This window comes from Furipterus horrens, unplaced genomic scaffold, assembly GCF_987537825.1.
Source record: "Furipterus horrens unplaced genomic scaffold, mFurHor1.1.pri manual_scaffold_1, whole genome shotgun sequence".
NCBI classification, from domain to species: Eukaryota; Metazoa; Chordata; class Mammalia; order Chiroptera; family Furipteridae; genus Furipterus; species Furipterus horrens.
This window is the reverse complement of record NW_028327171.1, coordinates 90,889,641-90,910,797: the sequence shown is the minus strand read 5'-3', so window position 1 is coordinate 90,910,797 and position 21,157 is coordinate 90,889,641. Positions and strand designations below refer to the sequence as shown.

Below are 21,157 nucleotides of genomic sequence, written 5' to 3'. Positions count from 1 at the left end.
CTACAAAACATGGTATTTGTCTCATTTCATGAAAATGTAACATACCCAGTTTTTCCCCTGTTTCTGTTTGATAGAGATGAATCTGAAGTTGAAAGAAAAATCCCATTTTGGAATGAATATTTTCTAGCTTAATTCGTCCTTTTAATGAGCTTCATTTTTATACCTCTAACATTAGCACTCTTGATATTTGGTACCTTTTTCACTCTATGATTTTAAGAATTTTGTTAGTAGAATCTGTCTCTGGTATCACAAATCATAATCAAAGGCCACTAAGATAAGGGTGGGTAGAAAACTGACTTGGAGCTACCAAACATCTTTCTCACTCACTGGACCCCTTTATTTTTTTTCTTCCACTTATCTGTGAAATGGGCACTAGATGAGTCCTCAGGATTTTGCCAGTGAGAAAACAAGAACATGGACAGAAAATGCACCACAACCATCCTGTGGAATAATACACCTTAACTTACTGTAGATGTGTAGAAACTTCATGGGCCCACAGTGAGGAAACTACCAAGGAGTTCACAGCGACCACAAAAGACGTGTGGATGTTTGGAGCCATGAGGTTACATTTATTTTGTGCCAGGTAAAGAAGAATTTAACTCTATAATCAAGTTACTTCCTCTTTTGAAAAGCCAAAAAGATAGTAAATGTAGTTGAAAACAGAGAGACAGATTGTGGTCAAGCTCACAATAGGCCCAGTGAATGAACAGTATCTCTGAATTATGAGTTGTGGTACTTCAGGAGGGATGGATGGTTGGCCTAGAAACAAGCCATTGGAAAAATTCTTCTAACTTGGTAGTACTGAGAAAAAAATCTCCATTTTCCTCCATGGACAAAAGTTAGCTTGACCCATGTAATAAAGTCTGGATAAATATAAATATTTGATTTTACCTTTTTAAAGCTTCTTAATGTATTTTGGTCGTTACTTTGCTTTAGAAATTTAATTTTGGGAGAAATTGTTTTTCCCTCAAGATGATCAGTAGGATTGGAATAACTGGGCACTTTCTCAGAGTCCATAGAAGTCAACATGTTCTTCAAAGTTTGTGATTGTATGAGTTTATGAAGCAGTCCCATGACTTCTTTACCCTTTTCTCTTTCCAGAACTTCTAAACAATGAGTGCTGCAGCAAGAATTCTGGTTTTCCAGTTCTGTTATCTTTTTCTTTAAAGCATCAATGTCTTCTTTCATAGAGACAACATCTTTAGTTATTGTACATTGTTTGCTGTCATTAACATTCATTCTGGCTTCTAGTACCTCCATCTGCTTTTGATGGAAGTTGGTCTTTTTCTGGATTTTTGCTACTGCACTGACGATGTCAATCATTTTCCCATGGATGTCAATTTGGGCAGTTTTATTATCTTGGAGCATTGTTATAACATTCATTTCTTCATTAGTACTAATGTCATCTTGATCATAACCATAGGAAGTCATAGTTGAATTTCTAGTTGAATGTGGATGCTGGTTTTTACATTTATAGTAAACATTACTAAGAGATTGTCTGATCTTGGAGAGATTTGAAGTCCACATATGTCCAGCAGCAGCTTTTATCCTTTTGATTTGAAGTTTGTACATCTTCTACAATGAAATACGAGGCAAGGTGTTGGAAGACCGGATGAGAATCAAAGGAAAGAGCAATGTTTGAATTAAATGGTCTTTCTCTTACTATCTGTTGTATGTCTTTCCTGGTAACATTGTAGAATGCTTTATGGAGAACATCAAGGGCACTCATAGTTGGTTAGCTTCTTGCAGGCCGCTGTCATTGGAGAGCTCTTATGAAAAATGGTAACTGCATGCGCTCCTTCATGCTGATTATTGACCTAATACTGATGTCACAATAGCTGCTGGCTTAGATTCATTTAACCTTGGTTCAGTGATTCTCACAAATTTTGTTCCAAGAACTGTTTTCTGGCTCATAAAAATTGAGGAACACAGAACTTTATTTATATGGGTTATATCAATTGATATTCCATATTAGAAATTAGGATATTAATTTATTAAAATGAAACATAATAAAATGTAGGGCCCCTACATTAATTTTTTTTTCCCAAAGATGTTTGCCAAATACCCAAGTATACATATTATAGTCTGCTGTTGTTTTTTCTTTCAGGTAAAAATTATGTTCCATGAAAAAAGCAGCTAGTTTAGTTTGTAACTCAAATAAGTACTTTTTCTGGAGAGAACCACTGTACTTCGGTAAGTAGCAGAAACGCTTTATGTGTACAGTAGTCCCTTTCTATATCATGGTTCACTTATGGCCTCACTGTATCGCGGGATTTTAAAAAATATTATATTTAATTATTTATCGCGGATTTTTCGCTGTATTGGAGGATTTTGTGGTACTGTATACGTATGTTGTTAAAATTATGTAGGTTTAAGAGTGTAGAATATGTTTAAGAACATAAAAGTGTGGAAAAGGTTAATAAGGGAGTAGGAAATGTTAATAAGGGACTGGGAACAGTTTATAAGTGTGTGGGAAGGGTTTATAAAGCCTTAAAATATATATATAAATACTAAAATAAATGTAAGGTTCCTACTTCGCAGATTTTCACCTATCGCGGGTGTGTGTGTGTGTGTGTGTGTGTCTAGAACATAATACCTGTGATAAGTGAGGGAATACTGTACTTCACATTACATCACACATATTAAGACATACGGAAGGGTTGAGATTTAATAAAATTAAATTTTTTTATTGCTTCATCAGGGCATTCTAGAACTACACTGGATTTTCCTTGTATTCTTTTTCTTCTCTGCTGGTACAATTTAGTGCTACTGCCTTGGTTTGTGCTTTTACCCACCATTGCTTTTGTAATGCAATTTGCAAAATACAAATGTCAACAGAGTAAAAGAGTTAAATAGTACTCTAACATTATTTTGAAAGTTTGCTCTCATGATCCATTGTACACCATATCCTGAGAACCACTGTCTTAAACGTTTAAAATAACTTCATACATGTCTCATGTTTCTTCTTATAGGCTTTTTAAAAAAATGATAGTATTTGAAATACATCCCCTTTGAAATAGTAAATATTTTTCCATTTTATATATTGAGGTAAAAGTTTAATTTTTTTCTTTGATCACATAAGACTAAATATTTTGGAGTTAAAAGTGACATGATCACACTGTCTGTCAAGATGTAGTTCCATTATATTAAAAAGGCTATTCCTTACAGGATCAGTGCCAGTTCCAACACTCTACTAAATCACTCTTTCTCCTTATTTATGCCTCATTGCAGGGCCAGCTTTGGCCTAGGTTTTGGTACAAACACTGAATTTAAACCAAAGTAACTTAAGAATTTTGGCTCATCAATGGTATCTGGGATATGCTTTCCAGTACTATCTTTGAATCCCTCTTTAGAAACCTTACCAAAACTTCTGGAAACCTTTTCAAGCTCTTGCTGAGGAAAAGTGTTCTCCAGGAAGCAGACTCTCAGAGGAGTACAATTGAAGCCCGAAAAGGTAGCGTTCAGAGCTGCCTCATTTGCCTTAGCCAAGGCCATTCTGTCCATCAGGCACTGCAGACACAGTGCTGAAGGCCTATGAAGTCTTCAAGGTGAGGCGGAGTTACCTCCAATGCCCTAGGCTCAGTTGGAAACTACTCTGTCCAGCAGAGGCTTCATGACCACGGTGGAACAAACTTATCCAGGACACTGTATTTTGTCTGGGGTGTAAGGGAGGCAGCTGTTCCCTCTACTGGAGAAAGTGTGAGACCTCCATTCCTTATGCTTTTTATCGAGAAGGGTATGCATGGAAGATACAAGGTCAAAATGCATGAATCATCAATAGCTTTTAGGTGCCTAGATTACAGTTGACAATAACAGATTACATGTACCAGTACAGAGGGCACAGTGACCAGTCTGTGTCAGGATCTATTAAACATCTCGATGCCACACTGGCATGAGGTACAAGATTTCATACATTCCTTGCTAGAGATTGTTTATACTTAACTAAGAGATAAGAAAAGCAGAGCAAGTTCTAAAGCATAATAAGCATTCTTTAAATCCAATCCCCATGGAAACCCTCTGAATGGTTTTTGGTTATGTCTCCTGCACAGCCTTCTGTTGAGACTTAAAAACAAGCCGGGGGGCGGGGAGTGGGGGAGGTGCGGGCAAGTCAGGCTCACTGCTGGCATTACAATTCCCTAAACCACAAGGAACAGTTCCCCACATGAAGGACCAATAAAAATATTTGAGATCACAAAGGGAAAGAACGGGCTTAGAATACTCAAAGGAAACTGAAAGATTGAAACAGTAAATGTTTAATTAAATATCTCCAGAGTGTACCATTATATCATCTTCATTAATTGTTAAATTTAGTGTTAAAGTTTCATTACATTTGGAGGCAATTTGTAGATTGTGTATTCTTGTTTTATGAGAATTCTCAATTAAATTAGAGCAATTGCTTATAGCAAATGCTCCCTGTGGGTTAATAATAGCTAAGACTTATTGGGTGCATACCAGACACTGTCATAAATATTAGCTTATTTAACTGAAGTTCAGAGAAGTCAAGTATATTTTCTTTCTGCTAAAAAGTGGGCAGAATCAAATTTCAAATCCTTATGTTCTGGCTCCAGAGTCCATGTATTTTATCTCTGCTGCCACACAATCATGATAAAAATGCCTATTTATCAACTCAGAAAGAGATTGGCATTTCATTTTTTAAAAAATATCACACTCACTACATACTTGTGGAAGACATTTTGATTAAAATTTTATTGGTTTAGCAATAAGAAAAAACAAAAAGTTTGGTTCATTATTTTATTTATCAAAGCTATTGAGGCTATCCTTGCCTTAATTGTAATAGTAGTATAACAACTATGTAATAAAGAACAATAGACTTTAAAATTTTCAACTAAATTTATTCACATTTACTGATTATTTTTAATGAAACAAATTAATCCAGTTGGTTTGATACAAATATAAACCTGTCTGGTTTCTAATTACTTACTTATTGATGTTAAGAAAGAACCTCAGCCTATCTGGGGGTTGTTGGACAGTGGAACCCTATTGTTAGGAGATATAAACCTATTGATTTGGGTGAAGTTGTAAGAGAAGTCAAAAAGTGAATGAAATATGGGAAATGCACTGACTCCCACCCTTTGGTTCCTGCCAGGTATGTGGAGACATGTAGAAATAAAATAACATGGAAGACTGGAACCTAATGGTGAATTTCTACTGAGGAAAAATGTTCTTCAGTAGGCACGCTTTTATAGAAAATGGTATTGGGAGCCAGACAGTTCAGATTGCAAGGTGGTCCCATTTACTGACTCTCTGTGCTCTTAATTAAGTCACTAACCTTTCACAAACCTGTAAAATAGATTAATAATAGCACCTATTTCCTAGAGTGGTTTTGAGGATTAAAGTGCTCACTATCTATCCTTTCCTTTCTTCCTTTTCTTTGGCCACTTTCTTTTCACTCTTTGTTTGAATGAAAGTAGGAAGTGATTAAGAGCTCTAAGGTTTAGTTCTACTCTCTCACTCAGCCTCTTACTCTGCCTTTCATTCTTTCTCAGTAAAGGGGCCACTCTGTTATCTACATGACCGTGGCATAAAGCAAGTACTGCTCACTGTTCCACATACCATGCAGAGAAAGCTTTTGGGTTAGAACACCAGAGTGCAGCAAACAAGGTGGGGCAAACCAGTATTCTGTCTCCCAGTACAGCTAGTACAGCCAGCTGTGACGTCAGGCAGCCTGGCAAGGAGTACCCATTGGAGAGCTGGCTCTAATAATAGATAATGTTGTTCATATTTAAAATGCTTGTGTTTTTGAGTAAGTTAACTATAGATTAATTATGATAGAGATTATCTATTTAAAATTTACCCTGATTTACATCCCTTTTTTTTTTTTTTTTGACCCCCACCCCTGCAGATTTACATCCCTTTTAATTGCTGTTTTTTGAATAGGAGAGAATGGGAGAGAGATAGCTGCTAGCAATTGAACATTCTATATGACCTTTATGTTACACTTATAGTCTCCATTATTCCTCATTTATCTTTAGTGGTTGTGACTATGAAAATTTTCTGAAGGTCTTTTACATGCTCCACAAAATTGGAGGGTCAGGTTTCCAGGACCCTGAGCCCTCCTACCTGAATATCATCTGTCAGTGCAGAGTAAAATAAAAGATTGAGGGAGCAGGGACCAGGAAAGTCTTTCCAATTTGATCAGGGCAGCTAACCCCAGGGGATAAGAATGTGTTAATCAGAGAGCTTAAACCTGGTGTTACACAAGCCCAATAGTTATGAAGGACTCAAAAGTGAAGCCATCTTCCTCTCCTACTTTCCTTTCTGCCTATAAGGAATAGAAAAGAATGAGATTGTCACCAGAGCTATTGCACTGGACCAAGGGATGGAGAGAAAAGCAAAGACATAGTGTTTATAAGGCAGGAAGAATCAGCCAGTGATGCCACATTATTTGTTGAAGGACATGACGGAGCCCAGTGACATTGATAAGGCAACCTGGATAGAGAGACACTTGGGGTGAGAGGGCCAAATTTCACTCTGTGGCATCAGTAAATGCTCATGATAACACTTACAAATCATATGAATCACTGGCCATATAAAATGAACAACTCTGGAGAAATGATGGAATGATAATTTCCTTTCACATAATATTTACTTTATCTCAATGACTAAAATTGTGTGGTCTCTTTCTGGAATGTCTTCCATGTATTATCATCCAGGTAAGTTTCTACTCATCCTTTAGGAGATATCCAGGTAATACTTTCCTTGTCTTATCTGCTCTTCAGGATCTTCCATGTAGACTTACTAGAGCTCCTGAAGGTTCTGCATCCCTACCTGGAAATGATTGATATACAACAGCAACAATATTGTATGTCGTTGTTGTGCCAATCTCTCTTCTAGACTGTGAGCTCTTTGAGGGTAGAAACGTGCTTTTCAACTCTATATCTCCAATGTCACAAAGCATAACATATAGTTGGTGCTCAGTATATCTTTATTCAGTGAATGAGTGAATGAATGCATGAATGAATGCACTTGTGCATGATTGTTAAGATATACGTTGGGTCTCTCCTGTGCCTATTTCTATGGGTGGCTAGGAAACACACTGCTTTCTTCATAAAGGGAATCTTGTTTTGCCTCAGTTCCTGAGGGATCATTTAGCATCCAGGGATAGGGATTTAATAATTGCTTCCCCAAAGACCTGAAGTAGTTAAATGGCAAGAGAGGAAACTGATATCAGGTGGATGGAGGAAACTTATGAACCTGGAAACTGCTAAGGCATAGATAAGAGAGAGAGAGCTCAGTAGGGATGGTAACAGGACTGGTGTTAATGGCACTGATAATAGTATGCTAAGGTACCCAGCATACTCCCCCCCTGAGCTGCATATTGAGTCCCTCAGGCCTCTAGGGAAGCAAAGTAATCAGTGTATTCTCTAAGCCCCTGCGGGAATGCCTGCCAATGCATTTGTCATCATCTTGGGCACTCAGGCACTTATCTCTTTATTCATGTCATTTTATACTCTGAACTCCAAATTTACAATGAACTCTCTCTAGCTTATCTAGACATAGCCTCACCATTTAGTTCCAGAACCCTGGGGGCACGTTAGTATTTTATGTAATCTCTCCTCCCTGTCATCTTCCTCAGTTCTTTCTGTTATGCCTGGCTCTTCCTGGTAATATATTATATAAGGTTGCTTGGTTTCTGTCATTCTCAACTTCACCTCTTGGTTTCCCTTCTCCAATACTACTATTAAATCTCTGCTCCCTGTAGCTTATGATTGACACAGTTTTCACAGTGCTTTATAAGTCCTGATGTGCACAACTGATGTTGCCATAAAAATAAATGGCCCAAAAAAGGAAGAGAAAGTGAAATGGAAGTGTTTTTGCTTAACCATTTACCTCCTTCCTTTGATGGGACTGGTGAATAAATTCAGTGAGTTATTCTATTTAAACACCTCTGTTTCACTGAATTTATGTCACGGAGCAGATCTTTTTAGAAGTAATTATGAGCTGCCTGCAGCCCTGGATTAACTTGCTGTCTTGTTCCTGAATTGCACTGAACTGCACTTAAGGAACACTGGGAGGGGAAAAAAAAAAACGATATAGAATACATAGTGATCATATAGGAAACAGAGATTTAAAATTTAAACAAGTCCAGAAATCATCAAGTATAAAAATTGAAGAATGTCAGTTTTTTTTTATTTTTAACTGTGAATACTATATAGTTTGCTGTGTTGTCTTATTTGGGTCTGTCAATATGTTACTATATCCTTAATTTGAAGAAAAACTCTGTTTTAGTGCCTAGGTTTTCAGTTGTAATAATGTTTTATAGGACTTTGGACTACAAAATCAAGGGAGCTATCTTCTTTCTTAGCTTCAAGTTTTAAAGATTATAATGTGAAAGGTTGCACTGGCTTTCCTCATGGTACTGACCTTGAAAGGCATCTGTTAATATGATGTCTTATGTTTCTGAGGGAATTTGCAGCAGTATCTTTGTGAAGAAAATGTGCATTTGTCCCTTGGCTCTGTCTTTCCTTCTATTATTAGTCTGCTCTCCATCCTGGGCATATTACTTACACTTTATTTCATCATTACAGTGAGAACAGTGATAATGCCATGTGCTGATATTGATGGAGTGTCATAGGGTTAACATGAAAACATCTAATTTTTAAATATGTAACACTTCTTATTTAAGAACCATACACTATTATTATTATGATGTACTGTTTCTGCAGTTTTTTTTTTTTTCTTCCTGCAGGAGTTTGATTTTAGAGCCATTTTCTCTCTCTCTCTTTGACGTTGCATGCCTCCTTTCTCCTATATGGGTTCAGACTACAAAGAACTTATTTAATTTTTCAAATATATTATTTCTCTTTATGCCCCCTGATTATGCACAAAATAGAAAATGCCCAAATGGTAATCTTAAAATTGAAGGCTTTTCCCCCCTCTTTCTTTTTCTACCTAAACTTTACAATTGTGATCTAAGGGGGAAAGTATTTATTCATTGTTTAAATGTTTATTTAAAGCTCCTTTCCCTTGGTATCCCCCAAAATATGTATTATTGCTGCAGCTGTTTCTGGTGTGCCCAAAGCCAACTAGAGTATAAAAGGTATTTAGGAATGTTTAACTATAAGATTGAATATTAGATTTTAAAAAATTCATCCCTTTCTGGAAATTTAAGGTCTTTTTCTGATACTCTTAATGTAATTTAAGTGTCAAATGACAGAAATAGAGAAAGACAAGGCAGTTCTATTAGACACATATTTCAATAATTTTCAGCTTCAGCTTTTGGCACTAATGGCTATGATTCTCACTGTAACTTGTTAGAATTAATTACCACTCCTTCTATTTAGGTGTCCAAGTTTCTCCTCCATGATATAGTGTAAAATGATAGCAAGCTAGTTTAAGCCCTTGGGTAACTTACATAATAAAATAGGTAAAAATCTTTACAATAACCTCTATTGCACTTTACATTTAAATTTTTTAATGGTACTTACAAATCTAAAAAGAACATATTCTTGGAAATCACATTCTTTGTTGTTGGAAATTAGGGCTAAAGTAAAGCAGATGACAGGCTCAATATAATGATTTTAAAAAGTGACATAATTGCTTAAAACCTAGTAAAACAGATCTTAACTTTTTGACTCCAGAATTCCTTTGAGAATCCAAAGAAAGCTTTGCATTCATCCTCAAGAAACAGCATATGCCAGACTGTCCAGAAGGTGTCCAGCCATGTCATATGAAAATGAGAGGCATTTATTGAAGAAGCTACAACATACAACAAACATTGTACAGAGGACAATGACTCCTCAGTCCCCTTCATAGTTGGCACCTTGGAACCTCACACAGTTCTCCCAGTCACCATCCGCTGCCTCATTGTATTTTCCTGAATCTCATTGATGGTCTGAAATCTCTTCCCTTTCAGAGGTGATTTTAGTTTGGGAAAAGCCAAAAGTCACAGGGCACCAATTCTGGGCTGTAGGGGGGCTGAGTCACCTGGGCAATTTGATGTTTCAAAGTGATGCATAAGCAGGCACATTGTTGTGATAAAGCTGCCAATCACCAGTTGTCCATAGCTACGGCCTTCTGATCATCTGAATAGTTTCTGTAGAGGAATGTTCAAGCTTAATGCAAAACTTGATGTATATTCATTGTTCTACTTGCTCAGTCATTTTGAATGTGATTGTCACACAGTATACATTCAAGAGCATCTATCACCCCACTGACAAGTACAGTGAAGTTGTCATTGTTCACACATGTGCATTCCAGTCCATTCTCCTTGGCTGCCATGTTACATGGATGTCGCACAAACTGTTCTCGTTATATTAACAATGGCTGGACTTCTCCCAGCCAGACCTTGTATATACAATTCTGCATATAATTTTTAGACGATTCACAGAACTAACCTCCAGCCTCATGTCCCAAAGGCATTTATGGACACTGTAAATATCTCCGAGGGTAAAATTCCTGACTGAAAGAGGAAAAGGGTGGTTCAGACTTCAGTATCTGCTTGTGGCTGTTTTGTTTCTAAGGGTCCTGGGCCTTTACATGGTTTTGTTCAAGACCTTAGAACATGTGAACTGCTGAGAGTAAAGGCAGTTGATTATTCTGGGATCAGAAGAGGGAAGGGCCACAGAATGTAGTGGTTGGAATTGATTGCAGTGAAAACCTTTAAGAATGAGTGAACATAGGGGTGTTGCAGGAACACAGATCTCTGGGTAGGAGCATACCCATGCCCCTCTGCCCAGGTGTCATGTGACTCAGGAGATGATGAGCTAATCTTGTCTCCGCCTATGGCTTTAGGCTGTTCAGGCCACTGGGTCATGGAATCCTGAGGACAAAGAGGTCTGTTGAGTACTCCATCTGCCTCCTTGAAGATAAAGTCTTAAATTGGGGCTGGCCTTGATGATTAGTGGATCTGCTATGCATGCCTGATTGGTGTTACCTAAACCAGAAGTTACCTTGGCTGTATTTTACATATTAATGATACTTTGTAAGAATTCTTTCACTCATAAAAATTCTTTTATTGTTGGCTGGAAAGTCACATCCCCTGTTCTAGTAGCTTTTGAAATCCTAATAAAAGGACAGTGTGACCTCTCGCTCATTCACTGATGGTCTGAGCGAGCCACAGTCCTCAGTGCATACTGGCCATTCATCCTGCTTGCTGGAATTATCTCAGCATCCCCGACCATATTCAACACTTCATAGGGGCACCCCTATGTTCATTGCAGCATTATTTACAGTCGCCAAGATATGGAAGCAGCCCAAGTATTCATCAGGAGATGTGTGGATAAAACAACTGTGGGACATTTACATGAGGGGATACTAATTGGCTGTAAAAAAGAAAAAAAAATTTACCCTTTGCTACAACATGGATGAACCTGGAGAACATTATGTTAAAGAAATAAGCTAGTTAGAGAAAGACAAATACCATATAATTTCACTCATCTGTGGAATCTAATGAACAAACTGAACTAACAAGCAAGATAGAGACACACTCAGATAGAGAGCAGGCTGACAGTGGAAGGGCAGGTTTAGGGGTGGAGGATTGAGCAAAAAGATAAAAGGACTCATGGACATGGACAACAACGAGGTGATTGTGGAGGGGGGCAGATATAACGGGCTAAATGGCAATGAAAAAATACAATTAAATTGAATTAAAAAAAAAACAAAACAAAAAACAATGAGTGAGACCTAAGTAGATGAAAGTCAGAAGGATTTTCTAGGCCGTTTGCTCCAAGAAATTAGGATCCCAATTTCATGTGTTACTCACTATCTCTAACATGGCTCCTGCTATACACCACTAGGCTTTCAATAAATACTTACATGGTATTTTCTGCCTCATTTTCTAGTGAAAAGCTTGAGCCAAGAGAAATGACATCAAGCTAGGGCTGGAGTTCTACCTGCACCTCTGATGCACAGGGGATGAGATGAACGTTGGTGGCCCCTCTAGCTGTCTATGTGATTGGTTGGGAGCATGGCAAGTGTTCTATAAGAATTACTGGGAGGTAAAAGCTGCAAAATTAAGTATCTTAATCTTATTGCTAAGGAACTAAGAAACAGCAGAAGTGATATATCTAATATTTTATCATGAAGTTCCAATAGGAATCAGGACTAGAGCTTATGGTGGTGATTCCATATCTGAGACTGGACTGCCAGACCTCAATCCCTTGGCAGTGGAGAGACTGCCATGTTTCCTTCAGGTCCTCTAGTTTAGAGCTTTCAATGCAGGCATTCCAGGGGACCAGGGACCCGAGATCCTGCAGTCCACTGTGGGTTCTTGGCTCCATGCAGGAAAGAATTTAAAAATGATCCAACATGGTCCTGGATGATGTGGCTCAGTGGATTGAGTGCCGACCTGTGAACCAAAAGGTCAACAGTTCAATTCCCAGTCAGGGTATATGCCTGGATTGTGGACCAGGTCCCCTGTTGGGAGCATCTGGGAAGCAAGCAACCAATGGATGTATGTCTCACACATCGTTGTTTCTCTCCCTCTCTTTCTCCCTCCCTTCCCCTCTCTCTAAAATATATAAAATATTTTTGAAAAGACTACTTTATTGAAAAAAAAGACTTAGCATAGAGTTTAAAGTGAAAGTGAGTTTATTGGTATAGTTCAGGAGTCCCAAACAAAGAAGCTACTTAAGTGTTCATGATATTCTGGGGAAAAAAAATCACCTGCTGGATTAACAGATGTGGAAATGCTGTTTATTCCTCACATTTCAGGGCAGGGCACCACCGGCAACTGATCCGTGTGAGAGAGAGCATGCCTCTCCCAGTCTGAGGCTGGTTATAAAAGGTCCCGGACAAAGGCAGCATGGGTCCAGTTTGCACAGACCTATGTGTGGCCTGGAGCTACCTTACCTCAGTGTGCATGTGCAGAAGGAAAAAGTGAAGAAGCAGTCATGGGATGAGAATTTTCTGACAAAGGGAGATAAGGAGAGAGTTACAGTCCATTCCCAAAACAATGCACACTCCTTTTGGCCAGGGGACACCTGGCCAGCCCTTCTCACGGGTGGTGGGAGAACCAGGTATTGACCCCACAATTGGTGAAGCAGTGAGACAGAGAATGGGCTACTGCACATACAGAGCAGCCCCCCTTTAGTGGAATTTGCTTCCTTTATTGAGGTTCATTTACTCAGGAGGTAGGGTATCCAATAAGAGGGAGGACTATTCATAATCTTTCCTAGAAAGGGGTGGAGATTTCTCAGAGAAGCTCTGTGGGTCATTTTATGTCCTTATATGGGCTTTCCTTTTCCAGTCCTAGGGGCACAGGTTGTGTCCGTTAGCATGCTAAAGTATTACAATCAGTGTATGTGGCTGGGCATCACCATTAGGTGAAATTAGTCACCATGTTTCATCAAGCTGGTCTCAGCTGGTTTTAAGCCATACATTTAGTGCTGGTGGTGGGATGGTTCTTCTTGACAGTTCCTGTAGCTTTATCAATTGCAGCTGTTCTGCCACATACTATGTCTCCTTTCACCTGGGCCCTGTGCCTAATTTCCCTGATGGGGGAGGAAAGAAGGAAAGGCTTTGTGGGACAACTAAGTCATTTGTAATTTTGACTTTTTCCCCTCTCTTCTTTCAGTACCATTTTAAAAGGACGTGTTAACATCAAACACAGACCCTGCTTCATATCCATCCCCACACCTTTTCTGGGGCCTCCTTTCTCTTCTTACCTATACACAAGTGGGCTGGCTCTCCAACTGCTGAGGCATTGCTGCGATGCACAGAGTCTCCTGGTGGCTTTCCTTTATTCTGAGATGTAAATTAACCATTGGCTATTTAATCTTGGCTCACCCATGGTCATTTTCTTTTTCAATTCTATATAATGTCAAAATTTTACATATATTTGCCTATCTTACACATAAAACCAACTTTCTTCACAGGACTTCTTACTCCCTATTGACTGTTATGAAGAAAATGGTCATATCCTGAAATGCCTGAGACCCAACATGTGCAAAATGAAGAGAATGAACTGTATTACAAAGTACATGTGTGTGGGTGGAGGGTAATCCCTCCTTTCTCAGATTTAAAGTTTAAGAGGAGGGACAAGAATTAGCATATCGCTCTTGACCTTTCTCCATATCCTCAGGGGGAAAGAGTGCTTTTGCTTAATGCTGAGTTTGGGATAGGTAACTGGGTGGGCATAACTCTTCTCCTGTCTCCTTTCCTTTGTCTTTGGGATTTCCCTGACTGCTGAAGGAGCTCTTCATTATGTTCCCCATGCCGCCAGCCAAACAAGGGACAACTCTGCTCCCCACCCGCACTTCACCTGGCTCCCCTGGCCCCCAGCCTCTATACACACGGAACAGGGTGGAAGTTTAGAGTCATTTCCATTCTGAGCTTGGGTATTAGGAACAGTGCCACACATCTACGCCATATCCATCAGAAGGATGATATTTTTATCTCTGATTTGCTGTACTCTCTGCCTGTTTCAATGGTAGAAATTGGGAAAGGAAAAACCCCGCAGTTTATTTACTTTCTCATATACCCCAACATAAATAGGCTCATTTTTAGGCATTACAAATTTAAATGACATTACTCAACCTGCTGTTTGGAAAAGGCCAGGATAAAGCTTATTTAGAGTGGACTGCATTTGGTGAGAAGCCTGTGAATTTGAAACCTTGATTTTAGGTGCAGGATTTATGATTTAGATATAACGGGACATCCTCACCCCCCCCCCTTTTGATCACAAACCTGAGAAAAAAACATAACTGATTTTTAAAGAAGATATCATGAAATCAATGTCACCCCAATAAATTTAATTTTAAAAAGAGAAGAGGACATCATGAGTAGTAATCTGAAATTACCAGGTATAGGTGTTTCAATCAGTTTCTTAAATTTTTCTATATTTCTGTTTTCTTATCTGTGTGCTAGGGATGGTAGCACTTCACAAAACTGTTGAGGGGATTAAGTTAAATGAGAAAATATATATGAGAAACAGTCAGTGCTTGGCCCATCATAGGTATTTGATAAATGTTTAATAAACAACTATGGTGTGGATGTTATGTCATAAAAAGAATATTCCCTATAAATCAGTGAACTCAGTAACCCAGCATTTTGCTGTCCAGATAGAGCAATTCAAAAAGAGGGGAAAAGAAATCAGTCTGTTACTGGTGTTAACCTAAGGAACATCCAGACCTGTAGAGAATTTTATGAGTTTATTCAAGCAAAACTGATGACAATTGCTGGGAAGCAAGGTCTCAAATGCTCTGAACAAAAACAGTTTTGCAGTTTCTTTCATGTATTTGAAACTAAAGAGGGGGAAGTAAGGAAGATACGTGAAAGTGGGAGAAAGCAAGGCCGGGATTGGATTACAGGATAGTTAACAGGATTCTGTGTTCTCCAGAGGCTGATTGCTGTTTACTTCAAAGGTGTGTTAACCTGAGGTTCAGGAACAATAGACAGGGCTTGCTTAAAGCAAAGATAAACCTTTTACTGCACAATTATATGCCTGGGGCATGACTATCCACCAAGAACTGCCCAGTTAGGAATTTATGATCAGATCGTGCTATGAGGTTACTTTCTATAGAGCACCCCTCACCCTTTTTATTTGTCTGCACTGGTGATCTTATCTTTTTCCATGAGGTGGAGTTGCCTTCAAAGCCCTAGGCTCGGTTGGAAACTACTATATCCAGCAGAGGCTTCATGACCACGGTGGAACAAACTTATCCAGGACACTGTATTTTGTCTGGGGGTTAAGAGAGGAGGCTGTTCCCTCTACTGGAGAAAGTGCGAGACCTCTGTTCCTCAAGCTTTTTATTGAGAAAGGTATGCATGGGAGATACAAGGTCAAGATTCATGAATCATCAATAGCTTTTAGGCACCTGAATTACAGTTGACAATAATGGATTACAAGTACCAGTACAGAGGGCACAGTGACCAGTCTGTGTCAGGGTCTATTAAACATCTTGATGCCACACTGGCATGAGGTGCAAGATTTCATACATTCCTTGCTAGAGATTGTTTATACTTAACTAAGAGATAAGAAAAGCAGAGCAAGTTCTAAAGCATAATAAGCATTCTTTAAATCCAATCCCCATGGAAACCCTCTGAATGGTTTTTGGTTATGTCTCCTGCACAGCCTTCTGTTGAGACTTAAAGACAAGCCTGAGGGGTGAGGGGGCAGCAAGTCAGGCTCATGGCTGGGGCTACAATTCCCTAAACCACAAGGAGTGATTCCCCGCATTTCCCTTCTACTTATTCTCTAAAATGGTCAATATTGCTATAAGAAAGAGGAAAAGTCAGAAATATGCTGCCAGTTGGGTCACTTGATGGCATCTTTACTGACCCCAGGACAGAGGTGACAGGGTGGGGAGGCTGGAAAGAGGCTCATGCTGCCACACTAGTTTAAACTGAGTTTGAGGACCAAAAAAGAGAGACACATAAATGTTTTAAGACAACATCAACATTTTTTCCCCTATGTCATGATAAAGCAAGTTTCACCACACTTCTTTATTTTCTTTGGTATTCTTGTGGAATAGCTGAATTTTCTGGTTATAAGTGCTCAAGAGCCCTATATTTTGGGTGTGGAAAGTGGGAGTTGAAATAGTTCTTGACTCTTCATCATTTCTCCAGCCTCACAGTGGTGCTATCAGGGTTGGTTCTTCCTGGGGATGTGCCGTGGAAGAAGGCTGCCATCAAGTCAACCCATAAATTCACCATCTCGGACAGTCCCATCTCCCTCCCAGGACTGGTAGATCCCAATAATTTCCTACTAGGGCTATGGTCCAAGAAGAAAAAAAAGAGAAAAAGATTTTTTCTCATTTTTAAAGCTCTGAGCCTATTGAATTTATTTGCACCTACATTATTTATGGCAATGAAGAAACCATCTCACCTCTGTGCTGAGGGAGGGAGATGATCTCTGAGGGGCTGTAGGAGGGCTTGTCCAATGCAAGCGTGGCAGTCTGAGGTCTGGCATGGTGAGGGGGTGGGGAGAGCTGCTCGGCAGGAGACTCTGGTTCTGCTCCATCGTTGATCATCTGTAAGAAAACATACTCACCCTCTGAATTTCATGGTGATTTTTAGAACAACAAAGGGACTAGACTCAGTGATATCTTAATTCCACTTCAATTCCAATATTAGAAAATATACCTACCTTATGAATCAGAAGGGGAATTTAATTAACCTTAAGATTTATGAATTTAGTCTCAAGACACGCAGGCAGCAGCAGCGGCAGCAGAGGCAGCAAGAGGCTTGGGTTAGACCAGAGGCCAGAACCATGGACGACCAACGCGACCTCATCTCCAACCATGAGCAGATGCCCATGCTGAGCCAGCGCTCCAGAGCCCCAGAGAGCAAGTGCAGCCGCGGAGCCCTGTACACAGGCTTTTCTGTCCTGGTGGCTCTGCTCCTGGCTGGTCAGGCCACCACCACCTACTTCCTGTACCAGCAGCAGGGCCGGCTGGACAAGCTGACGGTCACCTCGCAGAACCTGCAGCTGGAGAACCTGCGCATGAAGCTTCCCAAGCCTGCCAAGCCTTTGACCAAGATGCGGATGGCCACCCCCATGCTGATGGCCGCACTGCCCATGGAAGGCGTGCTCCAAGGGCCCATGCAGAACGCCACCAAGTACGGTAACACCTCAATGGACCACGTGATGCACCTGTTCCTGAAAGCTGACCCCCTGAAGGTGTACCCACAGCTGAAGGGGACTTTCCCAGAGAACCTGAAACAACTTAAGAGCACCATGGAGAGCCTGGACTGGAAGATCTTTGAGAGCTGGATGCATCAGTGGCTCTTGTTTGAAATGAGCAAGAACTCCCTGGAGAAGTTCACTGAAGGTTCACCAAAAGAGCCACTGAACATGGAGGACCTGTCATCTGGGCTGGGCGTGACCAAGACAGATCTGGTCCAAGCCATCGTGTGAGAACAGCAACCAAAGGCACCAGCACCCAGTTAGCCCCGCATGGCCATGGTTTCCTTGCTGTCTTCCGCCTCCCAACCCTAGCCCCATACTCCTCCCCTTCCACTCCCTGCCCCTGCCGCCTCCCACCCTGCACCTCATTCCATGAGACTCCTGGCGCCTGGCTGTCCGCCATCCTTGGACACAAACCACATCAGAACAGCACAGACTAACGACACAGCAGGGCCCTGCTGCCCAAGCCCCATCCCCCAGCATGGACACAAGGCCCAAGGAGGTGGACTGTGAGCTAGGCTGACCCCCATTTTCTGACACCACACAGCCCCCAACACGGAGCTCCAAGACCTAGACCTATGGATGAGGAGGGCAGGTGCAGGGAGACGCTCCCCTAAGCCCCAAGATAGGATACGCTGCTGTCCCTCACCTTCTGGCTTTAGCCTTGGCTTTCCAGCCCATGTAACTGGGGGCACGAGCCACCCTTCCCGTCCCCAGCTTCACTCCCTGGAAAGAACCAGTGTCTCCACCACAACCCTTCCTCCCTCTCCGCCAACCTCCAGTTCCCTCTGCACAGCAAGCTTATTATCTGCCCTTAGGGACGTGGCTCCTGTAAGAATAAAATGTAGCCAGTAAAAAAAAAAAAAAAAAAAAAAAGATTTATGAATTTAAAAAATGTCCCTTGTTGTATTAAATGTTAAACATTCAATTAGGTAACATGTTTAATAATCAAAAAATTATTTGATTTTTTATCTAACATTTGATTAACAAGTTAAGATACTTACCTGTTTAATTGAGAATAATCACATGTCCTGCAAAAGTATAGTAGTCCCTACTTATCTACAGAGAATATGTTCCAAAATCCCCAGTGGATACCTGAAACTGTGGCTAGAACTCAATCTCATATGTACTGCGTTTTTCCCTGTATATACATACCTATGATAAAGTTTAATTTATAAATTAGACACAGCAAGAAGTTAATAATAACATAATAAAATAGAACAATTACAACAATATACTGTAATAAAGTTATGCGAATGTGGTATTGTGAGGCACGCTCACAATAAAAACTGGGACACAGGACTTGATCAGTAAAGCGAGGTCTTTATTCACCAGTCTGCAGAGCCGGGCGCACCCTCACAGCCAGGAGAATGTGCACGCCAAGTAGACAAAGGAAACTGGTTTTATAGTCTTAGCTTCCCCACCCTGAAATTGCCACCCTAAAGTGATTATCTTCTCCACCCTAAAATTGCCACCCTAAAGTGATTATCTTTTCCACCCTAAAATTGCCACCCCAAAGTGAGAGCGATTAGCTTCCCCGCCCTAACACAATTAGCTCCCCCTCCCCTCTCCTTCTTCCCCGTTTCTCCATTACTGGTTACTCCGGAGTTACAATCTAACACGGTTATCTAAATGCTCTTATTGTGATTTGCAGATATGCCCGTGCTGTCAACTCCCTTCTCAGAGATCCTCTAATTACATTTGCCCTTAAGACCCTTTAATTACATTTGCCCTTTGTTACTAATGACTTTTTACTGGTTTGGGAGTCACTATGTCCTTATTTCTAACAGTATCTCTCTGAGAATATCCTATTATACTGTTATGACCCTTCTTTGATGATGTGAGATTATACAGTGCCTGCATGGTGAAATGAAGTCAGATGAATAACATGCATTGGGACATAGTCTTAGGGTTACTACTACAAAAGTTACTTGAACACAAGCACTGTGATACCCTGAGAGTTGATCTTAAACTGGGATGGCTACTTAGTGACTGACTGGGGGATGGGGTTAGTGAACAGCATGGATACACTCCACAAAGGAATGATTCATGTCCTGGGTGGGAGGGAGTGGGATGGCATAGGATTTCACCATACTAATCAGAACAGTGCACAATTTCAAATTTATGAATTGTTTATTTCTGGGATTTTCCATTTAATATTTTTTGGGCCCAGGTTAAGCTTGGGCAACTGAAACCATAGTGAAACCAAAGTGAAACCACAGATAAAGGAAACTACTGTAATTAAGGAATTGGAGACTCTTTATTACTGTCTATTTCAACGATTAGAAATATATACATAATCTGAGACCAGGAAAATTCCAAGGTCATATACACCACATTTCATTAGATTAAAGATGTACTTTTCCCCCATGTTTTTGCATCACTGAAGTTGCAAGTTGCCTTAAAATAGAAGCATCTTAAGATTATGTCAAAGATTAATTGGTGATTTTTTCTTAATGATACTTGAAATAACATGCTTGTAATTAATGGCATTTTAAATTTGTTGAAATACGGTAAATATTAATTTACTATAAGTATTTAAATTTAAAACCAGCTTTTTAGTCTTACATAAATAAATGCATTATACATGCTAACTCTTAAACTTAAGTCAGCTTTTCATAAACATTATACATCCTAACATAACCATTTTAAGTATACTAAGTTATATTGAACACTTTTTATGCAGTGAAACTTCCAACTTGAACCTAAGCAGAGAGTTAATGTGAGTGGGCTTGTTGGATGAACATGGGCATTCATATGAGATGTTAACATTTATGAACTGATTTATATGGGATGCTCTCAGAGGCAGGAGAATGTTTGGTTTTGGTGTCTGTGACAAAACACAAGTATAACAGTCTGATTCTCTGGGAAGCAAACACTGAAATGGAGTTGGGAGTGCAAATAGTTTACTGGGGAAGCATCCATGAATGATAAAAGTGAGAGGAACTGTATTGAGCAGTGAGAGTCTACAAATATGATAGTGTTGGCCAATACAACAGGGAGCTCTGGAGCTAAGATTGTCCATGAAATTGAGTCCTCTACTGAGCAGAACTGTCCTGACACTAATACCTTCATCTTACTCACACTTTGGTTGGGGCTGCCCAAGAAGGGCATGGTCTTTGTTTGAAAGCTAAGGTGGATGTTGAACATACTACAGCTAGATTGTTAGTGAATTGCACTCTTTGCAGGTGAAATAGAGGTTCTTTTTGTGGGAGTTCTGAGAACTGATCAGGACAGTACAGTGTCTGTCTTACATAGTGGTTCTTATCCAAGGACTTATATCTAAATCCAGTACTGGGAGTTGTGTCAACAATTGCGTGGGGTCTAAGATTTTACACTATTTACCAAGTAACAGGATAGCCTGGCAAGTGTCATGGATGTTGACAGAAGACCTGAGACTCTTGGAAGACTTGAGACTACTGGGTCAGAGACAAAGAACTTTTTCATTCATGGCACAGTAGATAGCATGTATGCATGTTCTGACAGGATGATGCAAAGAGGACCAGGTGATGTCTGCACATGCAATGTGTTGTGTTACAGGAGAACCTCAAGCTTAGAGAACATGAA

At 40.0% G+C, this 21,157-nt stretch overlaps 1 protein-coding gene and 1 pseudogene across 1 annotated transcript; one reads left to right on the top strand and one right to left on the bottom strand.

Annotated features, from left to right (window-relative positions):
* Nucleotides 1–607: 607 nt before the first annotated feature.
* CCDC54 (coiled-coil domain containing 54) lies at nucleotides 608–1,572 on the bottom strand. Its single transcript, XM_090286776.1, is given in 3 exon segments — nucleotides 608–751; nucleotides 753–815; nucleotides 817–1,572. Coding segments are annotated over 3 exon segments (963 nt in total).
* Nucleotides 1,573–17,130: 15,558 nt separating this feature from the next.
* LOC150021465 (HLA class II histocompatibility antigen gamma chain pseudogene) lies at nucleotides 17,131–18,140 on the top strand (annotated as a pseudogene).
* The last annotated feature ends 3,017 nt before the right edge of the window (nucleotides 18,141–21,157 follow it).